Below are 27,169 nucleotides of genomic sequence, written 5' to 3'. Positions count from 1 at the left end.
CTTCTTGCATTATCCCCCCTTATTTATCTCCCCTATGCAAATTTTAATTTGCCTAAGATAGGTGCTTTGCTTAAATTCCATGGGCATGCCCTAGCCGGTTTGGCTCAGTGGATAGAGTGTTGGCCTGCGGACTCAAGGGTTCCAGGTTCAATTCTGGTCAAGGGCATGTACCTTGGTTGCAGGCACATCCCTAGTAGGGGGTGTGTATGCAGGAGGCAGCTGATTGATGTTTCTTTCTCATCGATGTTTCTAATTCTCTATCCCTCTCCCTTCCTCTCTGTAAAAAATTAGTAAAATATATATATATTTTAAAATTCCATGGGCATTAGGGCCAACTCATAGCTAATAACAATGATGAACTTTCACAGGAAATGGAAGTAATTGAATCCTGCTCAGGTGGGGGGTGGGGAGCAGGAAGGGGAAGGAGATGGAACACTAGCTGCTGCTGCATTCTCAGGAGACAATTTGCAGGTTCAATCAACCAGGAAAAAAGCTGCACAAAACGATGTAATGTGTAACAGGGGGACACACCTCTGTGAAGATGGCTCTATTCAATAAATGGTTGGGGAAATTAGAAACATTTGTGAAAAAAAAATAAAACTAGACCACATTCTTCCACCATATACAAGAATAAACTCAAAATGAATTAAATTATTAAACGTAAGACTCGAAACCATAAAACTCCTAGAAGAAAACATAGGCAGTAAAATCTCAGGCATCTTACTGAGCATATTACATAGCAATATTTTTCCCTTTTTTTCTTTTTTCTTTTTAATCCTCATCTGAGGATATTTTTAATTGATTTTTCTATTGATTAAGGTATTACATATGTCTATATCCCCCATTGTCCTCCCCCACCCCACTCCCATACATGCCCTCACCCCCCTACCTGAGGATATTTTTCCATTGATTTTTCAGAGAGAGTGGAAGAGAGAGGGAAACACAGTGAGAAATATCGATGTGAGAGAAACAAATCGATTGGTTGCCTCCTGCACAGACCCCAACCAGAACCCGGGCCGGGGAGGAGCCTGCAACCAAGGTATGTGTCCTTGACCGGAACTGAACCCACGGCCTTTCAGTCCACAGGCTGATGCTTTATCCACTGAGCCAAACTGGCTAGGGTGCAGTATTTTTTCTGATATTCTTCCTCAGGCAAGGGATTCAAAAGAAAAAATAAACAAATGGGACTATATCAAACTAAAAGGTTTTTGCACAGCAAAAGAAATCATCAACAAAATGAAAAGACAGCCCAGCCAGTTGTGGCTGAGCATTGACCTATGAACCAGGAGGTCACAGTTCGATTCCCAGTCAGGGCATGTGTCCAGATTGGGGTTCATGCAGGAGGCAGCCAATCAATGATTCTCTCTCATCACGGATGTTTCTCTCTCTCTCCTTCTCCCTTCCTCTCTGAAATCAATAAAAATATATTTTTAAGAAAAGAAATGGTCAAGCAAGACCTCCCTGAGAAAGGAAACTTGAACTCAGAGGGCATGGTGACTCAGCTGCACGAAGACCTGGAGAACAGTCTTCAGAGCAGGGGACCAGCCACTGCAAAGGCTGAGCAGGAAAGGAGCTCGTCTGGCAGAGTAAGGAAGGCTCCTTGGACTAAGAAATAGGGACAGGAGGAGACTGGTGAGAGGAGGCTGGAGGCTGGCCAGCTCAGGTGGACAGGAAGCAAGAAATAGCAATAGGAGCAAAACAACGGCCTCCCATTCACACACTAATGGCCAAAAGGATCTTCTCCAATTGTGAACTCTACAATAAAAATACACTGGAGATTTAAAAGCTGGGGATCCATTCCCCGGGGCCAGGCCTTAAAGTTGTTGATAGGTTCATTTTATTAGCCCTTTACTGCCATCTTCTGGTTATACTCGGTATGCCCACACCAAAGTCTACACACAACATGGGCACAACCAGGACACTGTGTGACTCTGCTGCCCAGGACCATATCAAAGCCCTCCTAATTCCTACTGGTGTCCTAAACCAGATTTAGATCAAGGAACTTCACAAGATACCAGAAATTGGCCTTAGAACGAGAAACTTACATTTACTCGATTAACTGGCCCCAATGCCAGAATAGGCTTTTCAAACATCCCCTACTAAAATTTAAAAATAATGCCTGGTCATCTAATAGTGCCTGGGTCATGCCTGCCTACAACCTTTATTATGCTAAATTTTCCACCTTTGGGACATTCTACACCTTTGCAAAGTGCTCTGGAGACACCTGTTCTTGCCATTAAAGGCAACAGCAAGCCGATTTCCCCCTCTTCCTCCTCCACATCCCTATACACCCGTTCTCATTCCTGCCGCCCTCCAATGCTCCAATGAAGGATGCTGGACAGACTAAGGATAGATAACAGGATGGGATCCTTTCATTATCTAGTGCCCCACCCCCACCCCCATGATCCCAAATATGCTGATTTGGAATCCTGATAATCCTAATTTGCCTAAGGCAGAAACTTTGCCAAAATCCCACGGATATAAGAGCCAACTCAGAGCTAATAATGATAAACTTTCACAGGAGGTGGAGGTAACTATATGGTGTGGATAATGAATCGTGGGCAGAGTAGCTTAAAATGGACACACATGAGAAATATCCTCAAATGTATGTGGGCTGGTCCCTCCCTGCCAAGTGCTGTCACCCAGACCTACACTCCTGCTAACTCGTGGGCAACTCCCTCCTCCCCCACCCCTTTCCTCCCCTCCCTCCCCCCCCACCCCACCCCCCCCCCCCCCCCCCCCGCCGCACCTACAATGGTGGGATTCAGCCACAGTGACCATGACCAGGAACTGTCACTGTATGGCCTTTTTGTTACGCTTAGCTTTATTGGGGCTCATTTGTCAGGGAAGGCCCAGCAAGTTTCCAAGTGTATTAAACTCACCCTGGCACTGGTCCTAACAGGACTGGGCACAAATTGGGAGGGAACCTGGGCTTCCACTGAACCAGGAAGGGGGCGGCCTGGAGTCACAGAGCCACGGAGATTCAAGCTGGGGGTCAGTCTGGCATTTCTTGAGAAGTTTTGAGCCCCAGATGCAGCCAGCACAGCTGCCCTCGTATTAAGACAAAGCCCATTCCCCCAGGCACTGGCAAAGAGCAAATGCAGATCCAGCTTTATTGGTAAACGGAAATGGTGGGCTTGACTGGAAATTCCCACCTGGCCCAAGTGGTAGCCCCAAACCAAAAGGACGGCGGGAGGAAAGGAGAGGCAGACGAGGAGGGTACCAATGGGAATATGGTCTTGGAAGGAGACGACTCAGGCTCCAGGTGTGGGGAAGAGAGCAGGGCGGGAAGGGTGGTCATGGCCCTGCCATCTAGAAGGGTAGCAGCTCTTCCACAGGGATGTTGAGGGTGACGTCCATGTCTGGGGTGCACCTGGTAAGGAAGAGCAACGAGAGGTGTGAGAGGCCAAGTAGGGGCGCCAGAGTTGTAGGGTGGGGAAGCATGTCCTCAGGGGAGCCCTGCTCTTGAGAACACGGGTACTTTTTTGGGGAGCCCCATCTGTAACCTCGCAGCCCAACCGCGTAAGAATGCACACACACAAACACTCAAAAGTGAAAAAGGAATGGGTTTGACAGGACTGATGCTCCTCTACAGAAGTCTAAGGTCAGGAGGGAGCAGGAACTCAGCTGAGATGCTGGGGCCCCTCAGGGCGAGCACTCTTTGAAGTCAGATGACTCCTCTGGAAACCTGGCTCTCTGTCACCTTGAGCCTCCTACTTGCCCTCTCAGACCCTCGTTCCTCCTGTTGGCACCTATGTAACAAGGACTCACTATGTGACAGACACCAGGTGGGCCTGAGTTTCCTCGATCAAAGGAGGGTAATAATTCCGACCTCAGTCACTGGCAGGAACAAATGGTAAGGCTGGCATGCAATAAACGCTCGTGACAGGCATTATTCTTTCCACACAGTAGCAAGAGGCAGGGGCTCCCATCTAGTTTGAGAAGCTGCAAAATGATCACATACTTGGGCCTCCGAAGCAGAACGTCTGCAAACGCAATCTCTCGGGGTTCCTGGGTCTGGACTTGGAGCTGTTCCACCTCGGCCCTTAATTTGGGAATTTCCTCCTCAAACTGGTTGATAAACTGAGAGGGACAGCAGGGGAAACTCAGAATCCATACGACCCCAACCAAAGGTAGGAAAGGGCAAAATGGGTGGGGAGTAAAGACACTTAGGGAAATGGCCTGGGCTTTGTCCCAGGGACTTGGGGACTCCAGAGAGGGGCTTCTCTGGCAGGGCAGGGCTGGCTCACAAATTAGTGACCATGTTTGATGGTCCTGAGAAAGGTGAGGGGACCATGGAGAATGGATACAGGTTGCAGAGCAGAGGGCAGTGCTTGATAATGAGGATTAATGAGGGCTGACGGAGATGGTGAAGGTCATGAAAATTAACACAAAAGGGTGGTGATGGTGACGTTCATTAACGCTGGTAATGAGAGATGGTCAATGATAAGAATTAAGGGGTGAAAAAAAAAAGAATTAAGGGGTGAAGACAGGAGTGGCTGGTGACAGTAAAATGTGGTTGAGTGGGCAATGCTTGGTGATGTTGCTAATGGGTCGTGCCCAGTGATGCTGGTTTCTGAGGCAAGGCCTAGGCCACCACAAATCCCCTTCTCAGATGAGTACCAAGTGACAGTAATGGCACTGGCAAGGAGAAAGGCCAATCCGGAGTCCAAGACTCCTGAGCACCAGGTCAGGACAAGCTTGTCTCCCACAGGTGCTGGGGACTGCCCACCCCTCTGCTCCCTCAGGGGGACCACCCCGTCCTGGCCCCCTCACTTCTCTGTACTTGTCCGTGTACTTCACCATGCTCTGGTTTCCCCGGGTCTTCTGCAGAAGAATTCCCTGCCTGGGGCGCTGGGTTTTCTGTGAATGAAGGAGAGTCTGGCCCCCACGTGCCTCTTCCTGGGCAGCAGTGCACGCGAGAGGCTGGTGGGGGCGCAGGGGGCCTGGAGGCAGAGGATGGGGAAGAAAGCAGGGCCGGGTGCCGGGTGCCGGGTGCCGGGTGCCGGAGCTGGCTACTCACTGCCAACAGAGAGCGCAGAAGCTTTTGTCTCTTCTTCTGAATCTGATCAGACAAACACTCCAGGACCATTTTGCGTATCTTATTAAAGTCATCCAGCTCATCCTGGGGGGCAGCAGGAGCATGTTGGCCACTGGCCTGCCTCTCCCCTGGACCTATCAGGGCAAAGCCAGGGGCTCACCCACCTGCTGGTTGTCCTTCACCTGCTCCAGCTGGTGTACAAGGTTGGCAATCTGGACCACCTTGACAGGATACTCATGGTCCATGTAAGTGCTCAGGAAATTCACTTCCTCCTGGATCATCTTGATCTTGTCATTCAGCTGCTCCACCTGCTGCTTCAGGTCTGGAGAAGTCAGGGGGAACAGGAGGCAGGATCCTCCCTCAAGGACCCCTCCCAGGATTCCAGGAGGCAAAGCTCTCCCTGGCCAACGGGTTGGGTTCTGGGCTGAAGCGAGCTCACACAAGGCTGGGAGGTGGTGACAAGCTAAGGCCCCAGAGACTCTTTCACCCACTGAAGAAGCAACCCAGGGCAGGAAAGAGAAACTAAGCTGGTGAAGATCCCGAGACTAGTCCCAGGTCTATCAGCAACTTGCTATGTGACCCTCACCAAGACCTCCCTCCCTGGACTTCCGTCTCCTCGTACTCACACCTACAACACAAGCCCAGGGAGATGGGGCAACACTGGCTCCCGAGACACAGCCACAGCGGGAGTAAGACAAAGTCTATCCTGCCGTCCTCCTGGGAGGGGATCCCCACTATCTGATGCTTTCTGACACGCCACACCGTCCCTCTGCTGAGAAAGCTTCTAGTCTGCTCAGGGGAATGAAGCCACAGGCTCAGCAGGAGAGAGACCGGGAGACCTGGGACCTGGCCCAGGCCCCAACTCCCACAGTGAACTTGGCAGGAAACAGAGGCAGGCCCGGATTGGATTCTGGCTCCGAGCTGTATAACCTTCGGCCGGCTCCTTCAATTCTCTTAGCCTCCGTTTCCTCATCTGTAAAATGGGAGAATATTCCCTCCCTCACAGGTAGTTGTGATGACTGAGAGTGCGCTCATAGATATGAAGACACATGGGACCTGGACATGCTAAAGGCTCCATAAGCAAGCTATTAGCTCTGGATGGTAACAGTTCCATCTGCCTAAGAAGGGAGATGATGGGCCTGCTGGTTCCAGAACAGCAGGCACAAGGGGAGTGCCCTGCAGCTGACCTCCCCAGAGGGCCAGGGGAGGATCAAGGAGTTTGCCTCATGGATTCTTACAGCTCATCTTGGATTCCTCCTTCTCCTTCCACTCCTGCAGCTCACACGTCATCTGCTGCAGCTTCTTCTTGTTTGAGTACCCCAAGCTGTTGATGATGGTCTGTGGGAGCGGTGGGGTTAGCTCGCCTCCCCCAGCCCCAGGAGCATGGCCTCTCAGGGAATTCAGCACTGCCTCCGAGGAGTCCTCAAACCCAGTCCCACTCCCAGGCCCAGGAACCTTTCCAAGGCTAGAAAGCAGTCACCTACTACCCTACCCCTCCCAACGTTCCCCTTTCCTACCACCCAATCAGCCAACGGCCCTACCACACACCCAGGCACACGGGCCCAAACCCAGGCATCAGCCTCTACTCCCCTCTCTCACTCATAATGTCACCAAGTGGTAAGGCTTTTATACCCCAAACAGCGCTCACAGCCACGCCCTTCTCTCCATCCCTGCTGCCACTATCTTAAGTTTTCTCCAACTCCTGTCTGAAATATGACAACAGCTACCCCTAACTGGTCCTCTCCTCTGAGTGATGCTCCACACAGCAGTCAGAATGATCTTTCTTTAAAAAACAGTGACCTTGTCCCTCTCCTATTTAGAACTGTCCATTGGCTCCCCTCGGCCCTGTAAATAAGGCCCAACCCCCTTACCTTGTCTGGCAAAGCCCTCCTCCCCCCGGGCCTGGGCCAACCTCCTCTCTCCCTGATCCCTTCCTCACATCTTACTGTCTAGCCATACTAAGCAACATGTGGCTCCTTGAGTTGGCTATGCTCCTTCTCACTCCACGCTGTTTATACCCATTTCCTCTGCCTGGGACACTTTTCTGCTCTCTACCAGTTAATGCCTATGTCTGCATGTTTCAATCCAAGCACCAGTTCCTCCAGGAAGCCCTCCTGATTCTCCCAGGTCTGGGTTAGAGATCCACTAAGCTCTGAGTCCCTCAGCCCCATCAGTACACACAAATGGCTTTCTGACTGCCTGGGACCCCACTAGAATGAGAGCTTGAGATGGACAAGAGGGTCCACTGATCACTGTTTCCCAAGTACTCAGGGAAATGTATTAATTAACGTAAAATTAATGTAAAAAATGTATTAATCAATCCATGACATAGGAGGGACAATGACTTTAGGAATGGAGAACATTCTACTAAGTTTCCTTGGGCCGAATACCTGCATTTGTCCTTGGTCTCTGTTATAGATTGATTGTGTATCCCCACCCCACCCCCAACTCATAAAGTGAAGCCCTAATCCCTAATGTGACTGTATTTGGAGATAAGGCCTTTAGGAAAGTAATTAAGGATAAATGAACAAAAGGGTGGGGACCTAACCCAATGGGACTAGTATCCTTATAAGAAGAGGAAAAGATGACAGAGACCTCTCTCACTCCATGTGAGCGCAGAGAAAAGGCCATGTGAGAACACAGCAAGACAGCCGTCTGCACCCCCAGGAGAGAGACTTCACCAGACATCAACCCCGCTGGCATCTTGATCTTACACTTCCAGCCTCTAGAACCATGAGGAAATACATTCTGGCTGTTTAAGCCACCTGGTCTGTGGTATTTTGTTACGGCAGCCTGAGCAGACCAACCGAGTTCACAAGACTTAATTTTCTCTTCATCTCACAGGCTCAGATGAGCCCATTCCCTCTTCCCCCTGGGCAGACGGCAGTCAGAGAGGAGAATCACTTCTCCATTAAACCTTTTTCTCTGACTCTCCTTCATCCTGAATTCCTGGGTCTCCTGTGAACTTTCAGCCTCTCACCGCAGCTTACCTATCCTCTCCGAAGGAGGCTGAGGACATTCCCTGGGCTCTCTGCAAAGCCACTCACTCTTAACCCACGGACCGGAAGTGCCACCACTGGATGAGAGTGGTAATCACAGCTGGTGGAAGGAACACAGATCCTGCTAGCTGGGTGACCTTAAACTGACCTTGACCAAGTCACCTAGCCTATGTTTCTATTTCTTCATATGTAAAATAAAGATAATAATAATACCCAGCCCACAGGGTTGTTGTAAGGCTACTTGAGAATACACAAAGCACTTAGTATTGCACTGTATAAGTATTTGCTGCTGGTGATGACAGCAGCTACTTTCTCCTGCACATCTGCTGTGTGTGTACCAAGTACACCCCAACCACCCCTTGGAATGGGTGCTATTGAGCCCTATTTTACACCACTCAGAGGTTAACTCAAAGTCTCTCAGCTAATAAGTACTGACGTTAGGATGAGTCCCCCATCCAGGTCTGATTCCAAAGCCCTGGTAGGTGGGGCCAAGTGTGTAAGAGATATATCTTCCAGATGGAAGCAGCAGCTGTGCAACCGGCCAGGAGACCAGGAGAGGGCGCCAAAGCGCTCACGAGGGCGGCATGGTGGGCGGGACCGAGGCGCAGAGGGCAGAGGCGGGGCTGCAGGGCCAAGGTGGAGCCTCACCCCAAAGATGTCCTGCTGCTGCAGCATCCCGCGTGTTTTCAGGGCTGAGCTGTCTTCCATGTCCTTGATGGTCTTGATCAGGTCTTGATTGAGCTTGATGAGAAAGTCCTCCTGCTTGCAGAGCTCCTGGAGTGAGGTTCGCCGGCTCCTGAGCAACGTCTGTGGGCGGAGGGAGGAGGTGGTGCTGCGTTGGGCGGGGCGGCCTGCGCATCCCTGAGCCTAGGGACCACTTCCCTCCGGTCCCACGCTTGCCCCCTAGTGGCCTCGACTGGTAAACGCGACCCATGCTGGGAGGCGGTTCCCCATTGTCAGCGGGTCACACAGCACAGCCAACTATTTCATCCATTCTGAAATAGCCATTTTCCCATAATTTTACTTCTCTGAACTGGAAATGCATCTTACAGTTGATGCCTGTCTCAATCTAATTGACAAGTATTTTATTAGTGAATAAATAAAATAAAGGTGTGGTTTATTATCAGTAGCTTCCTAAAATCAATGAAATATAGTAGTAATAATTATAATAGAAAATGCCCCAGGTAGGTAAAGAGGTGGCAGAGGTAATGGGCCATGTCTGGAGAAGCAGGGAGGCAGAGTGGATGATGATTGCTAACATTTTTCATCAGGCAGCTGAACCGAGTAATCTCTCATTTCATACACTGTCCCTGGGGAAACAATGAGGGTATAAGAACTTAAGTCACCCCCAGCAAGTACAATAATCACAATAAGAACAGCAATAACAATTGTTGAGGACCTACTATGGGTTGCACATTGTGCCTCACTTGGTACATGGCACATGGTATCAGTTCATCCTCTAACAGCCCTATGTTTACTAACTCTATTTTACTGGTAGGTGTAAGCTCAGACAGGTTAAGTGACTTGCCCAAAGTCACACAGCCAGGAAGTGGGGTCACCGGAACTGGGAAGGCAGACTTCTGACTAGGCCAGTCTTTTCACTACACTAAGACAAGGAACTGAATGGGCTTAAAGCTGCAAGGCGTGGCTGAACCTCAAAGTGATGAAGACGTGGATGTTAGGCCAAGACATACCTTGCTTCAAATCCCAGCTCTGGCCCTAGCCAGTGTTTCTCAGTGGTTAGAGTATAACAGCCCACACACCGAAGGGTCTTGGATTCGATTCCCGGTCAAGGGCACATACCTGGGTTGCAGGTTCTATTCCAGGCCCCCCAGTCAGGGCTTCTGCAGGAGGCAACCAAGCCATGTGACTCTCACATCAATGTTTCTCTCGCTCTCGCTCTCACTCTCTTTCTCTCTCCCCTTCCCTTCCACTCTATCTAAAAATCAATGGAAAATATCCTCAAGTAAAGATTAACAACAACAAAAATCCCAGCTCTAGCACTTACCATCTAAGGAAAACCAGGCAAATTAGACTCCCAGAGCCCCACTATGATTTCAAACATAGATAACTACTACCCACTCAGAGAGCTGCTGTAAAATCAATCAGTGAGATCATATTCACAATCAAGCCATTTAGTGGCAAGTCTCACATACTCAGCGTGCACTCAGTGACCAGGAGCTGATACTATTCTCACCGGCTCTAACCCTCCACCTCTGCCATACCTATGTGCCCACTGCTTCGTTCCTTTTCTTTTTCCTTATTTCTCTGTCCTTTGCTAGAACCCCCATTTGTTACTAGTCCTCAGCTTTCATATTCCTCAGATAATAATAAGAGTAATAGGGCAGCCCTAACCGGTTTGCTCAATGAATAGAGCGTCGGCCTGCGGACTGAAGGGTCCCAGGTTCAATTCCGGTCAAGGGCATGTACCTTGGTTGCGGGCACATCCCCAGTAGGGAGTGTGCAGGAGGCAGCTGATCAATGTTTCTCTCATCGATGTTTCTAACTATCCCTCTTCCTCTCCCTTCCTCTCTGTAAAAAATCAATAAAATGTATTTTTTTTTAAAAAAAGAGTAATAGGGCAAACCTATGTACTTATTATGTGCCCAAAACTGTATTAAGCACATTATACACACTATCTCACTTGGCACTATTATTAGTCCCACTTTATAGAAGCAGAAACTGAGAGTCAGAGAGGTTCAGTAAGTTACCCAAGGTCACACAGAGCAGAGCTATTATCCTTGAAGTTGGGCTCCTAACCACTCCACAATCTTTTTGTTGTTCTTACTCCTCATCTGAGGATAGTTCTTCCATTGATTTTTAGAGAATGTAAGGAAGGGATGGAGAGGCAGAGAGAGCAACACTGATGTGAGAGAGATACATCGATCGGTTGCCTCCTGCACATGCCACGACCAGGGCCAGGGATGATCCTGCAACCTCACTATGTGCCCTTAACTGGGAATCAAATCCATACACCAATGCTCTAACCATAGAGAACACCAGCCAGGGCCCACTCCACTATCCTGCCTCCACATCTCCACACCAAAATATCCAAATATGGCCCACAAGGACCAGAGCATCTTGTGAAAAACGCCAGTCTCCAAGTCTCAGGTCCACTAAGCCAGCATCACTGGGGCTGGCACCAGGAATCTTACTTTTAACACGCCCCACTTCAGGCCGACGCTCTACCCACTGAGCCAAACTGGCTAGGACTCCCAGTGATTTAGACACACGATAGACCTCTGCCCTAGAAATGGATTTTCTCTGACCACCAGATCTAGAGTAGAAACCTTTCTTTGCTTCCTTCCTGAGCCTTACTCCAATCTGTAATTACTAATTATAGTTTATAATTATGTCTCCCCTTTTCCAATATATTTTTCCCCTAGGACAGTGGTCGGCAAACTGCGGCTCTGTTGACTAATGAGTTTGTGGACCACTGGAATAGGGGCTTAATCACAAGGAACAACAATAGCCTGTAATTATTGGAATCGAGAGTCTAGGTCAGTGGTTAGCAAACTCATTAGTCAACAGAGCGGCAAACCGCGGCTCGCGAGCCACATGAGCCGCAGTTTGCCGACCACTGCCCTAGGACTTATCACCAATCAACGTAACAGATATTTTTCTTATTACCTTGTTTCCTGTGTCCCCCACTAAAACGTCACAGCCAGCCCTAGCTGTTTGGCTCAGTGGATAGATCACAGGCCTGCGGTCTGAAGGGTCCCGGGTTCGATTCCAGTCAAGGGCACATGCCCAGGTTGAGGGCTCGATCCCCAGTATAGGGCGTGCAGAAGGCAGCCGGTCAATGATTCTTTCTCATCGTTGATGTTCCTATCTCCCTCTCCCATCCTCTCTGAAATCAATAAAAAATGTATTTAAAAATAAAAATAAATAAAATGTCACAGCCAGCACATGGGACATTACCAAGATCTCCAGAGGCATGGGTTGAATACACTGATGAGGACCTATTCTCTGGGTTTTTAACATTCATTTATCGCCCTAGCCAGTTTTATTCAGTGGTTAGAGCTTTGGCCCACAGACTGAAGGGTTGCAGTTTCTATTCAGGTCAAGGGCATCAACTGCTCCAGCCACACAGACCTCACACCAACCTCAGGGCCCCTGCACTGAGGTTCCTCTACCTGGAACCTTCTTCCCTCAGATATTACCACCTTAGCAGCTTTCCCTGACCACCCCATCTGAAACAGTCACAGTCACTCCCTCCTCTGTGCCTCTCTAGCCCCCAAACCTTATCTTTATGCCTCTTCATAGCAGTTAGCATCACCACTCATCTATATATATAAAAGCCTAATATGCAAAGTGTCCCCTTGGGAGTTTGACCAACTGGGAGTTTGATCGCTCACTATGATGTGCACTGACCACCAGAGGGCGGCGCGTAACGAAGAAAGGCCCTGCCCGGCAGCCAGCAGCCAGGGAAGGGAGGCCTGCAGCCAGCAGCTGGCAGGGCTAGGGACCCTACCTGTGCATGAATTTCGTGACTGGGCCTCTAGTATTACGTATTTGTCTTGTTCATTGTCTGTCTCCCCCAGTAGAATGTGAGCTACCTAATGTCAGAGGCCACACCCCTGGTGAATCCCCACACTTAGAACAGGGCTTGGCACATAGGTGTTCCATAAATATTTGTTGACTAAGTAAACAAATGAATGACTACGAGACAGTATCAGAAATTGGTAGCACAGGTTTTAGAGCCAAATTGTCCAAGTTCATAATTTTTATCAAACAAAAATACATGAACCCTTCTAAAGTCAGGATAAAAATAACATCAGAAATATGAGTTCCTCCTTTAAGAATGCTGGGCGGCCTCTAAATCATTTTGCAAAATTGAAGGTTAAAGGGGCAAAAAGGTTTCAAAGCAAATACATTTCCCCCTATTTCTTTTTTTTTTTTAAATATATTTTATTGATTTTTCACAGAGAGGAAGGAAGAGGGATAGAGAGCCAGAAACATCTGATGAGAGAGAAACATCGACCAGCTGCCTCCTCTGCACACCCCCCACCGGGGATGTGCCCGCAACCAATGTACATGCCCTTGACCGGAACCGAACCCGGGACCCCTCAGTCCGCAGACCGACGCTCTATCCACTGAGCCAAACCGGTTTCGGCCCCCTATTTCTTTATATAGCAGTCATTGCTAATTGAGCTATTAAACACTTTCCTGGAGAAGTTAAGAATTCTTCTATCGTATTTGATAGTACTTACAGTACTTAGTATTTTACTTCTTGCTATAGACATGAAAGTCCCCTCCTTCTTTTAGTCATTCCAAATACTTTGACACATTGTCCCAAACCATATAAAACAATGGGTGATGAGAAAATTCATTATCCAAAATTGTGTCAGCTGATGTAGAAAAATTAATAGTAAGCTTCTAAGCCTTGTTTCAAAATGCAGTGTATTCCATGAAAGAAATTTACGGGGAATTTTTTAATGAGTAAGCCACAGACTGCGTCCCTAACACACTGAAACGAAAAGGGATTCTGACTGTTTTCCACTAGGGCTCGGTGCGTGTTTGCTGCCGCCATCCCCACGTCCCTGCCCTGGGCCCCAGCACCTTGGGAGGATTCTCCAAATACCCTCATTAGCCGGAACTTGTTCTTCCCAGAGTCCAACTTCCCTTTGCACAGGTCTTGTGGATTCCTCAGCTGGCATGTCATCAACGTGGTAGACTTGGAATACCCTAGGGCATGGTACAGGGCAGAGAGAGTTGAGGGGTATAAGCAGGCCTGGGTCAGGTCCCAAGGAATGCACCATCCATGAAAGATGGTCCAAGCCCCAGCCCTAGCCACTGACAACTTTATAATGTGTGACAGTGAGACAAAGGATGAAATTCATATCCCTCAGTAAGCTCCCAAGTCCCACTCTGGGCCTTGATATAAGGGACGGAGAAGCCCAGGGAACTTCCACATACCCAGTGACTGTGGGTACGAACAGAGCGGGGAGAGAGGAACAGGAAACAGCCATGTGCCCCCAATCTCTCCCGCCAACCTGGCCAGTGGCAAGCTCAAACAGGGTAAGGGTCAAGAGCAAGAACTAATGAACCAGACAGCCTGGGTTTGAATCCAGGCTCTGCCTTATATCAGCTGTGTGCCCTTGGGCATGAATCGCGATCTCTCTGTCCCTCATTGGCCCCATCTGTGAAACAGAAATCATCATCATGCCTACCTGATAGGGTTGTCATGGAAATGAAATAAGTTACTACATTTTAAAGTGTTTGGAATAGTGCCTAACATGCATTGAGTACTGAATACACATTATTAGCTGTCACTGCTATTATTATAATGACCTGAGAATTGGGATCAGGACCAAGCCATCAGCACAGAAGCTACACAAAACTCCAACTGGCTGTCTGTGAAATACCTATAAGCTGTGTGGTCCTGCCAGAAAAGGAATATAGGAAAATAATTCTGATCAAAATAAGACACGTGGAGGGCACGTCCTCTCAGCATGTCCTGCACGCAGGGCAGGAGACAAGTCACCGGAATGCTGCAGCCCCTACCAGAGCCCCTGCCTCCGTGCAACACAGTTCACTTCAGAAAAATATTCCTTCTTTAATGAATCAATACACTCAGCCCTGGGAGAGCTTAATATTAAGTACTGAAGTGATGAAGTATGTTAAAATAATTTTGTGTGAACGTTAGGAATTATCTGTACAGTATCCACCTCCCCCCAAACCCCCTGCCATCCATGGTTTAACTTTCTGTAGTTTGTTAGTCACAGTCAACAAGGGTCCAAAAATATATAATGGCAAATTCCAGAAATAAACAACTCATAAGTTTTAAAGTGTCCACTATTCTGAGAAGCGTGATGCAATCTCACGCCATCCAGACCATCCTGCCCAGGGCGTGAAGCATCCTTTTGCCCCGCATCTCCATGCTGTATATGCTCCCTGCCTGGTAGTCGCTTACCGGGCTATCAGGTCCACCGTGGAGGTATCACAGTGCTTGTGTTCAAGTCATCCTTACTTTCCTTAACAATGTCCCCACAGCACTAGAAGTGACGCTGCCAATTCAGATGTGCCAAAGAGAAGCCATGTAGTGCTTCCTTTAGGTGAAAATTCTCAACAAGGAAAGAAAAAATAATCGTATGCTGAGGTTGCTAAGGTCTATGATAACAACGCATCTCCTATCCGTGAAATTGTGAAGAAGAAAAAATAAATCTGCTAGTTTTGCTGTCGCACCTCAGACTGCACAAGGTACAGCCACAGGGCATGCTAACTGCTTAGTTGGGATGGGAAAGGCATTAAGTTGGGGGTGGAAGACATGACATCATCGTGGCTCAATGATCCTCCGTCTGACATCATCAGGTCAGTAGTAGCCTAATGCTACCTCAAAAGGCCTACTTCACTCACCTCGCTACCCCTCATCACATAGGTATTGTATCATCTCACATTATCACAAGAAGAAGGGTCAATATTTTGAGAGAGACCACACTCACATAACTTTTAGTACAGTATATTCTTTGATTGTTCTTTTTTTTTTTTTTCATAGCATAGTCATTCTCTGTGTTTTTTCAGGAAAATCACCCAATCCGGTTTTCAGGTCCCTCAGGGGCTAATCCTTGGCTAAGTAAGGACCAGCTGAATGTATACACTTAAGGCAAATCATGAACCAAAGGTCATAATTACAGGGAATGATAATTTGGTCTCAATAAAATAAAGATCCTTCTAATCACAGGGCTGTCTATACGCAGATGGGCTGCGCACCTGAGGGCAGGCACTGGTGGGTGGCAGGCTCCCATCCCTGCAGCAGTTCCCGTACAGGTCTGGTGTCCACCTGTCAGGGACGGGTTGGACAGGGTCACCTTGGCCTCTAACTCTGCTTCCAACTCCTCCAGATTTTAGGGGGCTCTTTGTTGTTGTTTTGTGTGTGTGTGTGTTTTTGCATTTTCCTACAAACTTTTTGCTAGGCATTGACATAATAAATATAACATAAGTAAATAAATATGGGGTTAAAAAACAATTAGGCTCACCCAGCCAGCATGGCTCAGTGACTGGGCATCAACCTATGAACCAAGAGGTCATGGTTCGATTCCTAGTCAGCGTTGTGGGCTCAATCCCCAGTGTGGGGCTTGCAAGGGGCAGCGGATCATGATTCTCTCTCATCATTGATGTTTCCATCTCTCTCTCCCTCTCCCTTCCTCTCTGAATAAAAATAAAAATAAATACAAATATATATTAAAAAATAATAATTAGGCTCTTTCCATTCGAGACCATATTGTGTTTTGTTCCTTATTATTACCTATCATGGAAATGGCCATGTGTGTAGCTGTGTTGCGACACAGTCTAGCTTGCTACGTACTCTGGCACTTGTAGTTGCTTGTCATGATAATACCCAGCCAGGTAGCTACCACTCACGATAGCAGCTGCCTGTCACTGATTTTTCTACTTTATTAGTAGTAATTATTGTTTTGTTTTGCTTTAAATAGATTTTTATTGATTTCAGAGAGGAAAGGAGAGGGAGAGATAGAAACATCAATGATGATGCCCTAGCTGGTGTGGCTCAGTGGATAGAGCGTCAGCCAGCCGAGTAAAGGGTCCCAGATTCGATTCCGACCAAGGGCACATGACTGGGTTGCGGGCTCAATCCCCCGCCCCAGTAGAGGACATGCAGGAGGCAGCCAATCAATGATTCTCTCTCATCATTGATGTTTCTATCTCTCTCTCTCTCCTTTCCTCTCTGAAATAAATAAAAAATATATGTATATATAAAAAACATAAGATTACCCATATTTAGCAGTTTGTTTATTAGACATACAAAAATTATTTAAATACCCAATGGTTTTTGTTAATCAGATAAGTAAACTACTTAGAAATGAAAATATACTAAATTTTTTAATGGGACTTAAAGGACATAGGGGAATTTAATTAACCAAGTTCTAAAATCCCCCTTATAAGTATTTATAAAAATAATGAGATTTGTAAATTGAACTTAAGTACTTAAAAAGATCTGTAGCTTTAATAATGGGTATTTCTTTTCATCAATGGTAGCAGCCCTGATTTATCTTTTCTTTTTAATTAAACTTTTTTTTTTTAATCCTCACCCAAGGATATTTTCCCATTGATTTTTAGAGAGAGTGGAAGAGAGAGGGAAAGACAGAGAGAAATATCCAAGTGAGAGAAACATGTTGATTGGTTGCCAGGGCCCGGGCAGGGGAGAAGCCTGCAACCAAGGTATGTGCCCTTGACCAAAATCGAACCTGGGACCCTCTGGTCCTCGGTCTGACGCTCTATCCACTGAGCATAACCAGCTAGAGCTTAATTAAACTTTTTATTTTGAGATAAGTTCAGGTTACATGCAGTTTTAAGAATACAGAGAAATCCTATATACCCTTAACTCAGTTTCTCACAATGGTAGCATTTTGCAAAACTAAAAACAATATCACAATCAGGATATTAACATTAAGAAGGGCAAGATTAAACAGGAAAGAAAAAAAAAGGAAGGGCAAGATAACCCAGCCAGCGTGGCACAGTGGTTGAGCATCGACCTATGAACCAAGATGTCACGGTTCAATTCCCAGTCAGGGCACATGCCCAGGTTGTGGACTCAATCCCCAGGATGGGGCACATAGGAGGCAGCCAATCAATGATTCCCTGTCATCACTGATGTTTCTATCTCCCTCTTCCTTCCTCTCTGAAATCAATAAAAACTTTTTTTTTTTAAAGGACAAGATAAAGAATAGTCCCTTAACCACAGGATCACTCATGCTGCCTTTTACAGCCACGCCCACTTCCCTCACCTTATCATCCTCTTCCCATCTGTCCCTAACTGCTACCAATCACTAATTTGTTCTGCATTTCCACAATTTTGTCATTCCAGAACGTCATATAAATGGAATCATATGGTATGTACCTGGGATTAGCTTTTCTTTTTTTTTCCCAGCAAAATTCTTTGGAGATTCAGCCAAATCATTGAATGTATCAATAGTTCTTTCCTTTTCATTACTGACTGGTATTCTATGGTATGGATGGACCATAGATTGTTTAACCATTATTCATCCATTGAAAGATATCTGGGTTGTTTCTAGTTTGGGAGTATTATAAATAAGGCTGCTATGAAACATTCATGTACGGTAAGTTTTCATTTCTCTGGAATAAATATGCAAGAGTGCAATTGCTGGGTTATTTAGTTTCATTAGAAACTGCTATATTCTTTTCCAGAATGGCTGCACCATTTTACCGTCCCACTAGCAATGAATGCATAATATAGTTTCTCCCCTTTGCCAGCATTTAGTGTTATCACCATTTTTCATTTTAGTCATTCTGATAGGTATGCAGTAACATCCCTTTGTAGTTTAATTTGCATATTCCTAATGGATAATGATATTGAGCATCTTTTCATGTGTTTTATCATCTGTATATCCTCTTCAGTAAAATGTCTCTTTATGTCTTTTACCCATTTTCTAACTGAATTGTTTTTCTGTTGAATTTTAAGAATTCTTGATATAGTCTACATAGCAGTCCTTTGTCAGATATGTGGTTTGCAATATTTTCTCCGAGTCTAAAGCTTGTCTTTTCATCCTCTTAACAAAGTCTCTCACAGAACGAAAGGGTGTGTTTTATATGAAGCCAAATTTATCAATTATTTCATTTTTCTTTTTTATTTCATTTTTCTTTTATAGATCAAGCTGTCTGTGTAAAGTTTAGGAACTCTTTACTTGGCTCAAAGATTTTTCTAACTATGATTTTTTTCTAAAAGCTTTACACTTTTACATTTAATTTTTATTTCACTTTACATTCACATTTCGAGTTAATTTTTGTGTAAGTTGTGAGACTTAAATTGAGGTTCCTTTTTTGTCTACGGATGTCCAATTGCTCCAGCACGATTTGTGGAAAAGGCTTTCTTTCTTCCACTGAATTGCTTTTGCACCTTTGCCAAAAATCAGTTGGGTCCTGGCCAATGTTGCTCAATGGTTGGAGTGTCTGCCCAAGCACTGAAAGGTCAAAGGTTCCTGGTCAAGGGCAGTACCTGGGTTGCAGGTTCAATCCCTGATCCTGGTCAGGGCTCATGTGGGAAGCAACAATTGATGTGTCTCTCTCACATCAATGTTTCTCTCTCTCTCTCTCTCTCTCTCTCTCTCTCCCACTTGCTCCCTCCCTTCCACTCTCTCTAAAAACCAATGGAAAAAATATCCTCAGGTGAGGATTAACAAAACAAACAAAAAAATCAGTTGGGCATATGTGTGTGCCTCTATTTCTGGTTTCTCTATTCTGTTCCATTGACCTATGTGTCTCTTTGCCAATGATATGCTGTCTTTATTATTATAGCTATATATAGTTGGCCTTAAAATCATGTAAACTGATTCTTCCCATGCTATTCTTCCTTTTTCAAAATTGTCTTATCTATTCTAGGGCCTTGCTTTCCTATATAAATTTTAAAATAAACCTGTCTTTGTCTATAAAACATTGCTGGAATTTTGATAGGAACTGTATTAAACTTATACATCAATTTGGGGGAAATTGACATCTTTGCTATGGTTAGTCTTTCAATCCACGAACAGGGTATGTCTCTCTATTCACTTAGTTCTTTGATTTCTTTCACCAGCATTATGTAATTTTCAGCATATAGATCCTATATATGTTTTGTTAAATTTATACCTAAATATCATTTTTTTCCTTTTTTTTTTAAATTGATTTCAGAGAGGGAGAGAGAGATAGAAATACCAATGATGAGAGAGGATCACTGATCAGCTGCCTTCTGCATGCCCCACACTGGGGATCAGGGATCGAGCCTATGACCCAGGCATATGCCCTGACCAGGAATCGAAATGTGACCTCCTGGCTAACAGGTCAACGCTCAACCACTGAGCGGTGCCTATGCAGGCCAGGCCAATCATTTTCTTTAGAGTGATTGTAAATGTGTTGTTTTAAATTTGGTTTCCACATATTCATTGTTACGCCAGATGATTGTGTCCGCTCACCACCCTAACAGCCCACCTTCTTCTTTCCAGTTTTCAGTCTTTCTGTTTGTGTGTTATATCCAACATGTTTTAGTTGTAAAAGGGAGGAATAGAAAGGAACAGGGCTACTCCATCTTGGTAGAGATGATTGATTTCTCTGAATACACAAAACTGTCGTCAAGGACACGACTTTGCACAGAACATGTTACCAACCTAAGCTTGAGTTTCCTCATCTGTAAAATGGTGATAACATCATCTTCTGTCATTGTAAGGAGTGAACGAGATGATGATCTCCTTCTATCTCAAGTATAAAGTGTTGTGTAGTTACATGTTTGAGATTGGAACCATGAGCTCTTAGTGACTAGAAACCCAATCTGTCTCCTTCACCAGGAGTCAACAACACTCAGAACAATGCCAGGCACACGGGGGCTCTGAAAAGCTGCTGCTGAATGAATATATGAATGAATGAATGAATGAATGAATGAGGCCTCTACTACAGAGCCTGACAAAAAATAAATCCTCAGCAAATGGTAGCTATTTTTAGCGTTATTTATACAGCTTATTTCACTTGCATAGGACAGGAATCTTTGTGCCCATTTCCACAGGGAAGGAAACTGAGGTTGTGACAGGTAACTTAGATGGAATTGCCAGCAAGAAGGGAAACTGGAACACCAACTCAGGTCTATATTTCTCCAGTGCCCACACCCTCTCCAGCTATATATGTATGGTTAAGACTGTGAGTCCTGCCCTGGCCAGTTTGGCTCAGTGGATAGAGCATCGGATTGCAGACAGAAGGATCCCGGGTTCGATTCCAGTCAAGGACATATACCTCAGTTGCAGGCTCTTCCCCAGCCCGAGCCCTGGTTGGGGCACATGCAAGAGGCAACCAATCAATGTGTCTCTCTCACATCTATGTTTCTCTCTGTCTTTCCCTCTCCCTTCCACTCTCCCTAAAAATCAATGGAAAAATATCCTCGGGTGAGGATTAACAAAAAGAAAAAAGAAAAAAAGACTGTGGGTCCTAAAGCCAAATTGTCAAATATCACAGCCTGGCTATGCCCCTCCTAACTGAGTGACCTTGGGAACTACACCAGTCTGTGCCTCATCTGTAAGAGGAGATGATAATAACAGCACCCTCCTCACAGGTTTGTTTGGAAGACTAAATGAAGTGATACTTATAAAGTGCTGAGAACAGTATCTGACATGTAGTAAGTGCTTGACATATGTTAATTACTCTTGTTCTTGTTGTGGTTGTGTCTGTTATATACCTCACTGGCTTCTCAGTGAAGGAAAAGGACAAGAGTTTCATTAAAGATGCTGTCTGAGCCCTAGCTGGTTTGGCTCAGTGGATAGAACGTCGGCCTATGGACTGAATGGTCCCAGGTTCGACTCCAGCCAAGGGCACATGCCTGGGTTTCAGGCTCGACCCCCAGTAGGGGGCATGCAGGAGGCAGCCGGTCAGTGATTCCCTCTCATCATTGATGTTTCTATCTCTCTTCCCTCTCCCTTCCTCTCTGAAATCAATAAAAATATATATTTTAAATAAAAATAAAATAAAGATGCTGTCTGAATAGAGTCTAGGGCTCTAGACAAAAATTCTATCACCACCACCAGGCCTTAAGCTCATCACTTTACATCAATGACTCTGAAAAGGGGTGTTCTAGGTACCTTGGCAGAGTTTTCACAAATATCGGGGGGCCCAACTGGCATCTGTGGGTGGGAGCCAGGGATGCTAGACATCCCCCAAACAGGACAGCCCCATAGAACACAGAATTCTCCTATGTTCTACCTGACTTTCCAAAGTCCTAACAGATATTGATGTAGGTGAAAACGCTATTTATAATGGTTTGATCCCAGAACCTGACTGTGGGTCACATATAAACACACAGAATATTTTGCACCCAGGCGGGTTTGGCTCACTGGATAAAGTAGTGGCCTGCAGACTGAAGGGTCCCAGGTTCAATTCCAGTCAAGAGCATGTACCTTGGTTGCAGGCTCGATCCCTAACCCCAATCTGGGCACAAGCTGGAGGCAACCAATCAATGTGTCTCTTTCACATCAATGTTTCTCTGTCTCCCCCACTCCCTTCCACTCTCTCTAAAAATCAATGGAAAATATCCTCAGGTGAGAATTGACAGAGAGAGAGAGAGAGAGAGAGAGAGAGAGAGAGAGAGAGAGAATGAGAATATTTTGCAGAGGTTTACTATAATGTGGAATTTTCCAAGGAAGCAGCTACAATCAAAAGAAAGATCATGCTTTGTTTTTGTTTGGAATTTACCAAAAGATGGGTACCACTTTGTAAATCATGGCAGCAATGAAAATCCCCCTGGTATTAGAGTCCCAGTATCCTACCACCTGTCAGTCTGCCTTTGCAACTGTTACATTCACCAGGACTCTCTACATCAAGCATGTCAAACTCACAGCCCACGGGCTGCATGCGGCCCACAAGTATTTTTGCAGCCCAGCCAATATAACGGTATGTAAGAACCTTTTTCATAAAAATTTCGTAACTTAATTTTTACAATATCCTGTTATACATAATTATTAATAACAAACTACAACGTTCACTAATGACTGATTACTATAATCGTGTTGCATTCATTTCTTTTATGCGCCTTACACGCAGGTGCACCATTTCTCTCCACTAATACTAGCAGCTGATTGCCACATCATTAGTCTTGGACTAACTTATTTGGTGTGCGCAACAGGAAATATTTCCCTTTCGAGGAACAAGAAGAATAGGTTTACTTGCATTACGCTTATTAATTTGTGCAGTTATTCAGTGTCTGGTAAGTTAATGTTGAAGAAAAAATATTAATTTTTATTAAAATTTTCTATTATTTTGTTAACGATTACTCATTTATTTCAGCCCTTTGTATTCAGCATGTCTCTATCGAAATAATCCTATGTTTCTACAAAAATTGAAGCTTCTGTTTTTTTTGTGGCCCACATAAACTTACACCTTGTTTATTTGGCCCGTGTTAGCCTTTGAGTTTGACATACTTGCTGTACATCTATAAGTAAGCTTCTGATGACTTTATCATATCTTCTAGTGGAGTCCAACCTGAGCATTTACATATTGAAATACATTATTAAACTATAAAAAACTTTTACTTATTCTTTATAGTTAGGGTATTATATTATTTCTTTGTTATATATGTAGGTAGGTTATATTATCTATGAAATTTATTTCAGGAGACTAAAGGAATATTACAAAATATTTGTTATTAAAAGGAATGTTGAGTTTGGCAAGGTTGAGCAACAATGCTTTAAAGAGATCATATCATTTAATTCTCACAACCATCCTATCAGGTAAGCACGGAGGAATAAATGATTTTCCCAAGAGAGTAAATGGCAGAGTCAAGATCTGAAGCCTTGTCTGCCTGGCCAAGGCCTCAGAACTCCCCTGGAAGGCATGACAAGGATGTAGCAGAGATGACCCTGAATTCACCAAACCCTATTTTCTTTTCCTCCTGGACACACAGCTGGGCTACATTTCCCATCTTCCTTTGTAGTTAGGAGTGGTCAGATGACTGAGTTATGGCTACTGACTGGAAGTGATATTGTGTCACTTCAAGTCTGGGCTCTGGAAAAAAAAAATTCCCACAAAATCATCCATATTCTTGCTTTCTCTCTGCTCCAGCTCTGCCAGCTGGATGCAGAAGTATCCAGCAGAGAACTTTAAGGCCTTACAAAATGTTATAGCCACAAGGCTAAAGGAGTCTAGGTCCCTAAATAATCATGTAGAAAAGATTATCTCCTCCTGCCCAGATGCATAAATGTCCTTTGACATATATTAGATATAAAGCAGTGAGCCTCCCCTAAAATAAATGGAGTCGCCAAGGGCCAAGGGCATTCACTCTATCCGATCCCCAACTCCCACACCAGCCCAAAGTGCCTCTGCTCACCTGGCTGGTCACTAATCCAAGTCTTCATTTTGTTTTTCTTACGGCCACTGGTATGCAGGACTGGAAGCACAGTGGATGGCTTGATTTTATGTTTGGACCGCTGCCATGGAACATAATCCTACCAGAAAAAACAAAATCAGTCACACAGCCTTATGGGTTCAGATTCCAGCTTCAGCCCTAACCAGTTTGGCTCAGTGGATAGAGAGTTGGCCTGCAGACTTAAGGGTAACAGGTTCAATTCTGGTTAAGGGTACATGCCTAGGTTGTGGGCTCCATCCCCAGTAGAGGGCATGCAGGAGGCAACTGACCAGTAATTCTTTCTCATCATTGATGTTTCTCTCTCTCTCTCCCTCTCCCTTCCTCTCTGAAATCAATAAAAATATATATCTTTAAAAAAATTCCAGCTTCACCCCTTATAGATATCAGTGACCTTGAGCAAGTGACTTTACCTCTCTGAGCCTCAATTTTCTCATCTGTAACCTGGATCTAGTGATAAACCTACCTCCATAGGTTGGTTTGAGAATTCTGAGAGAGATGTGTAAAGCATGTGGTAAGTGCTCCATAAATGTCAGCTATCGCTCTTTTATCAGCCAGCCTGAATTTACTAAGCACATCCAGGCTGTGAGGTGCTAAGAACTGTGAGAAACAGAAGGCAGGAAAAAGACCCAAAGGGAACCAGAATAGAAACACAGATAAAAAAGAGAGCAGCATAACATACCCACACCCTTACATTCTGATAAGGTGGTAAGAAAACTGAGGTTCAAAGGCGTGCCGCGGTCCCACAGCAAATGAGTGACACAGCAGGGCCTGGAACCACCTAAGACTGTCGCTTCAGCGGAATGGAGAGCAGGAGGGCTGCAGGCTCCGATCAGCGAACCTCCCCCCTCTTCCCCCACTTTACCCCCACCACCCCTTTCCTCCCCCAACGCCACCCCTACCCCTACCCCTACCCCTACCCCTACCCCTACCCCCAACCCCCTCGTACTCACCAGAGGCTGGAACTTGTGGGTTGCAGAGCGACTCCTAGAGTAGGTAGGTCAGAAAAGAGTTAGGGCGGGAAAGACCTTCCATCGTTCCAACCCATGGGATGCAAACAGCAAACATGAAACAGGCGTGGGGTCTCGAATCCAAAACCGCAGTTTCCTAGGGGCGCAGCCAAGCCAGAACCCCGAGAGCGCTAGGGAGAGGCGGGGCCCGGGAGATGTGGGCGAAGAGAGCGGGGTGGGGGCCAAGAGACCGCGGAGAACCCCTCAGCGTGGGCGGGAGGCAAATGCATGCGCACTTCACCACCTCGCGTTACTCCTTCACCTACTTTGGAAAGACATGCGCCATTGGGGAAAATGGAAGAAGAGCCGGGGGAGTCCGTGGGCCACCGATCTCTTGGGATGCCTATTTATTCGTCTTCTCCAACTTCCTAGTCCCAGCGTGGATCGCGTGGTAACTCAGGCCACTCAGACTTCCCTTGGAGACTAGACGCTTCATCTGGTCTACGTCTCCAAGGAAACGGACGCAGACTACGGAGTGCCTAGAGGGACTAATCTCGCAGGGCAAAATGTAGCTCTCTACACCTTCTTTTCAACTTGGATTCAAATATCCCTCAGCTGGCTTCGTCCAACAGCCTAAAGAATGATGTCATATTTTCACTCTCATCAAACCTCCATTACTTCCTTCTTCATCCTTTTTTTTTTTTTTAAGGGAATGGAAGAAAGGAAGGAAGGAACAAATCCTTACTCTTGAATTTGCTTCCTATTTCACTAAGAAAATCTTGGGATCAGTAAACTCAAAAGTTTACATCACCTTATTTACTCACCCACTTGCCGCTCTCCTGTGACTCTGTATAAATTGCCTACTGAGACCAATTCCTACAATTATGCACTGAATCCTATTCTCTCTTACTTTCTCTAAGATATTTCCCCAGCAATTCACCCCGTTTTCTCCCATCACTCTTTTCTCTGTATTATTCTCATTGTCATACCAACATATTTTAATTTCTTCTATTGAAAAAAAAAAGTGGCCGAAACCGGTTTGGCTCAGTGGATAGAGCGTCGGCCTGCGGACTGAAAGGTCCCAGGTTCGATTCCGGTCAAGGGCATGTACCTTGGTTGCGGGCACATCCCCAGTAGGGGTTGTGCAAGAGGCAGCTGATTGATGTTTCTCTATCATCGATGTTTCTAACTCTCTATCCCTCTCTCTTCCTCTCTGTGAAAAATCAATAAAATATATTTAAAAAAAAAAAAAGAAAAAAAAAAGTGAACATGTCCAGCCAGCATGGCCCAGTGGTTGAGCATCAACCTATGGCAGGAGGTCATGGTTCAATTCCCAGTCAGGACATATGCCCCGGTTTTGGGCTCATTCCTCAGTGTGGGACATGCAGGAGGCAGCAGATCAATGATACTCTTACATCATTGATGTTTCTATCTCTCCCTCTTCCTTCCTCTCTGAAATCAATAAAAATATATTTTAAACAATTTTTTTTAAAGTGACCACTTCCATCCAGCTCCCCTCCCATTTCTGCATCACTTCACAGCAAAACTCCTACAGAGGTTTGCCTACTCTGTTTACCATTCCTTTCAGCCTCTTCAGCCAGGCTTTCACTGTCCCCCTCTCCACGGAAACTCCCCTTGTCAATCCATACCACTAGTGACCTCCACTTTGCTAAACCTCATCTTACCTCGTCTTACCTGGCCTGTGTGCAGCATTTGGCACAATGGGTCACTCCTTCCTTGACACACTTTCTGAGCTTGGCATCCAGGAAACCACTCTCGGGAGTTCCTTCCTTCCTGCCTCCTTTTCTTCTCTTTTGCTGGCCCCTCCTCTTCTCCCTTTATTACCGGATTGCCCCAGTTATATCTGCTTTCACTCCATGTGCTCCCTTCCAGATGCCATATCTACCCAGATGCTTCCCAGCCTCACATCTTCAGCCTCTTCCCTGAATTCCTGTCACATACAGCCAATTGTCTACTCAATATCTCCATTTGGACACCATTAGGCAACTAGCATGCATTCTTTCCCCAGAAACATTTTCACCCAACTCAAAATAACAGCTCTTCCTGAAGTCATCCTTGACTCATCTTTCATCCCACATCCAAATCTGTCAGCAATACCTTTAAAGTATATCTGGAATCAGGCCACTTACTACCGTCACCCACACCCATACCCTGCTTTCCTCTCAGGCCTGGACTACAGTATCAGCTCCCACTCTTGCCCCACTCCAATTCTCTCTCCACACTCCAGATTTGCTATACATAGCATAAATTTATTTATTTTCAAATATATTTTATTGATTTCAGAGAGGAAGGAAGAGGGAGAGAGAAA

The 27,169-nt window shown here is 45.7% G+C and overlaps 1 protein-coding gene across 2 annotated transcripts; it reads right to left on the bottom strand.

Annotated features, from left to right (window-relative positions):
* Positions 1-2,763: 2,763 nt before the first annotated feature.
* LOC307107143 (uncharacterized protein C20orf96) lies at positions 2,764-26,968 on the bottom strand. Of its 2 annotated transcripts, XM_079784144.1 has the most exons (12): positions 26,536-26,968; positions 25,167-25,531; positions 24,844-24,877; positions 23,855-23,972; positions 13,625-13,728; positions 8,689-8,847; positions 6,280-6,379; positions 5,206-5,363; positions 5,024-5,125; positions 4,777-4,863; positions 3,965-4,083; positions 2,764-3,373 (listed from the first exon to the last, which is right to left on the bottom strand). In XM_079784144.1, the coding sequence occupies exons 2-12, from the start codon at positions 25,184-25,186 to the stop codon at positions 3,313-3,315; spliced, it is 1,062 nt and encodes a 353-aa protein (XP_079640270.1). In that variant the 5' UTR covers positions 25,187-25,531; positions 26,536-26,968; the 3' UTR covers positions 2,764-3,312. The 2 variants fall into 2 exon arrangements, with proteins under 2 accessions (XP_079640270.1, XP_079640271.1); XM_079784145.1 differs by lacking the exons at positions 6,280-6,379; positions 13,625-13,728; positions 26,536-26,968 and having other exon boundaries at positions 25,167-25,858.
* Between the last annotated feature and the right edge of the window lie 201 nt (positions 26,969-27,169).

Source organism: Cnephaeus nilssonii (assembly GCF_951640355.1).
Source record: "Cnephaeus nilssonii genome assembly, chromosome: 11".
Classification (NCBI taxonomy): domain Eukaryota; kingdom Metazoa; phylum Chordata; class Mammalia; order Chiroptera; family Vespertilionidae; genus Cnephaeus; species Cnephaeus nilssonii.
This window is presented reverse-complemented; position numbering and strand designations above follow the sequence as displayed.

Coding starts and splice junctions, on each gene's coding strand:
- LOC307107143 (XM_079784144.1), bottom strand. CDS start 25,186: ATGGCGCATGTCTTTCCAAA. Junction 13,729..23,854: donor TTGGATTAGTGACCAGCCAG/GTGAGCAGAGGC, acceptor ACCATGCCCTAG/GGTATTCCAAGTCTACCACG. Junction 3,374..3,964: donor GTTCTGCTTCGGAGGCCCAA/GTATGTGATCAT, acceptor CTTCCTTACCAG/GTGCACCCCAGACATGGACG.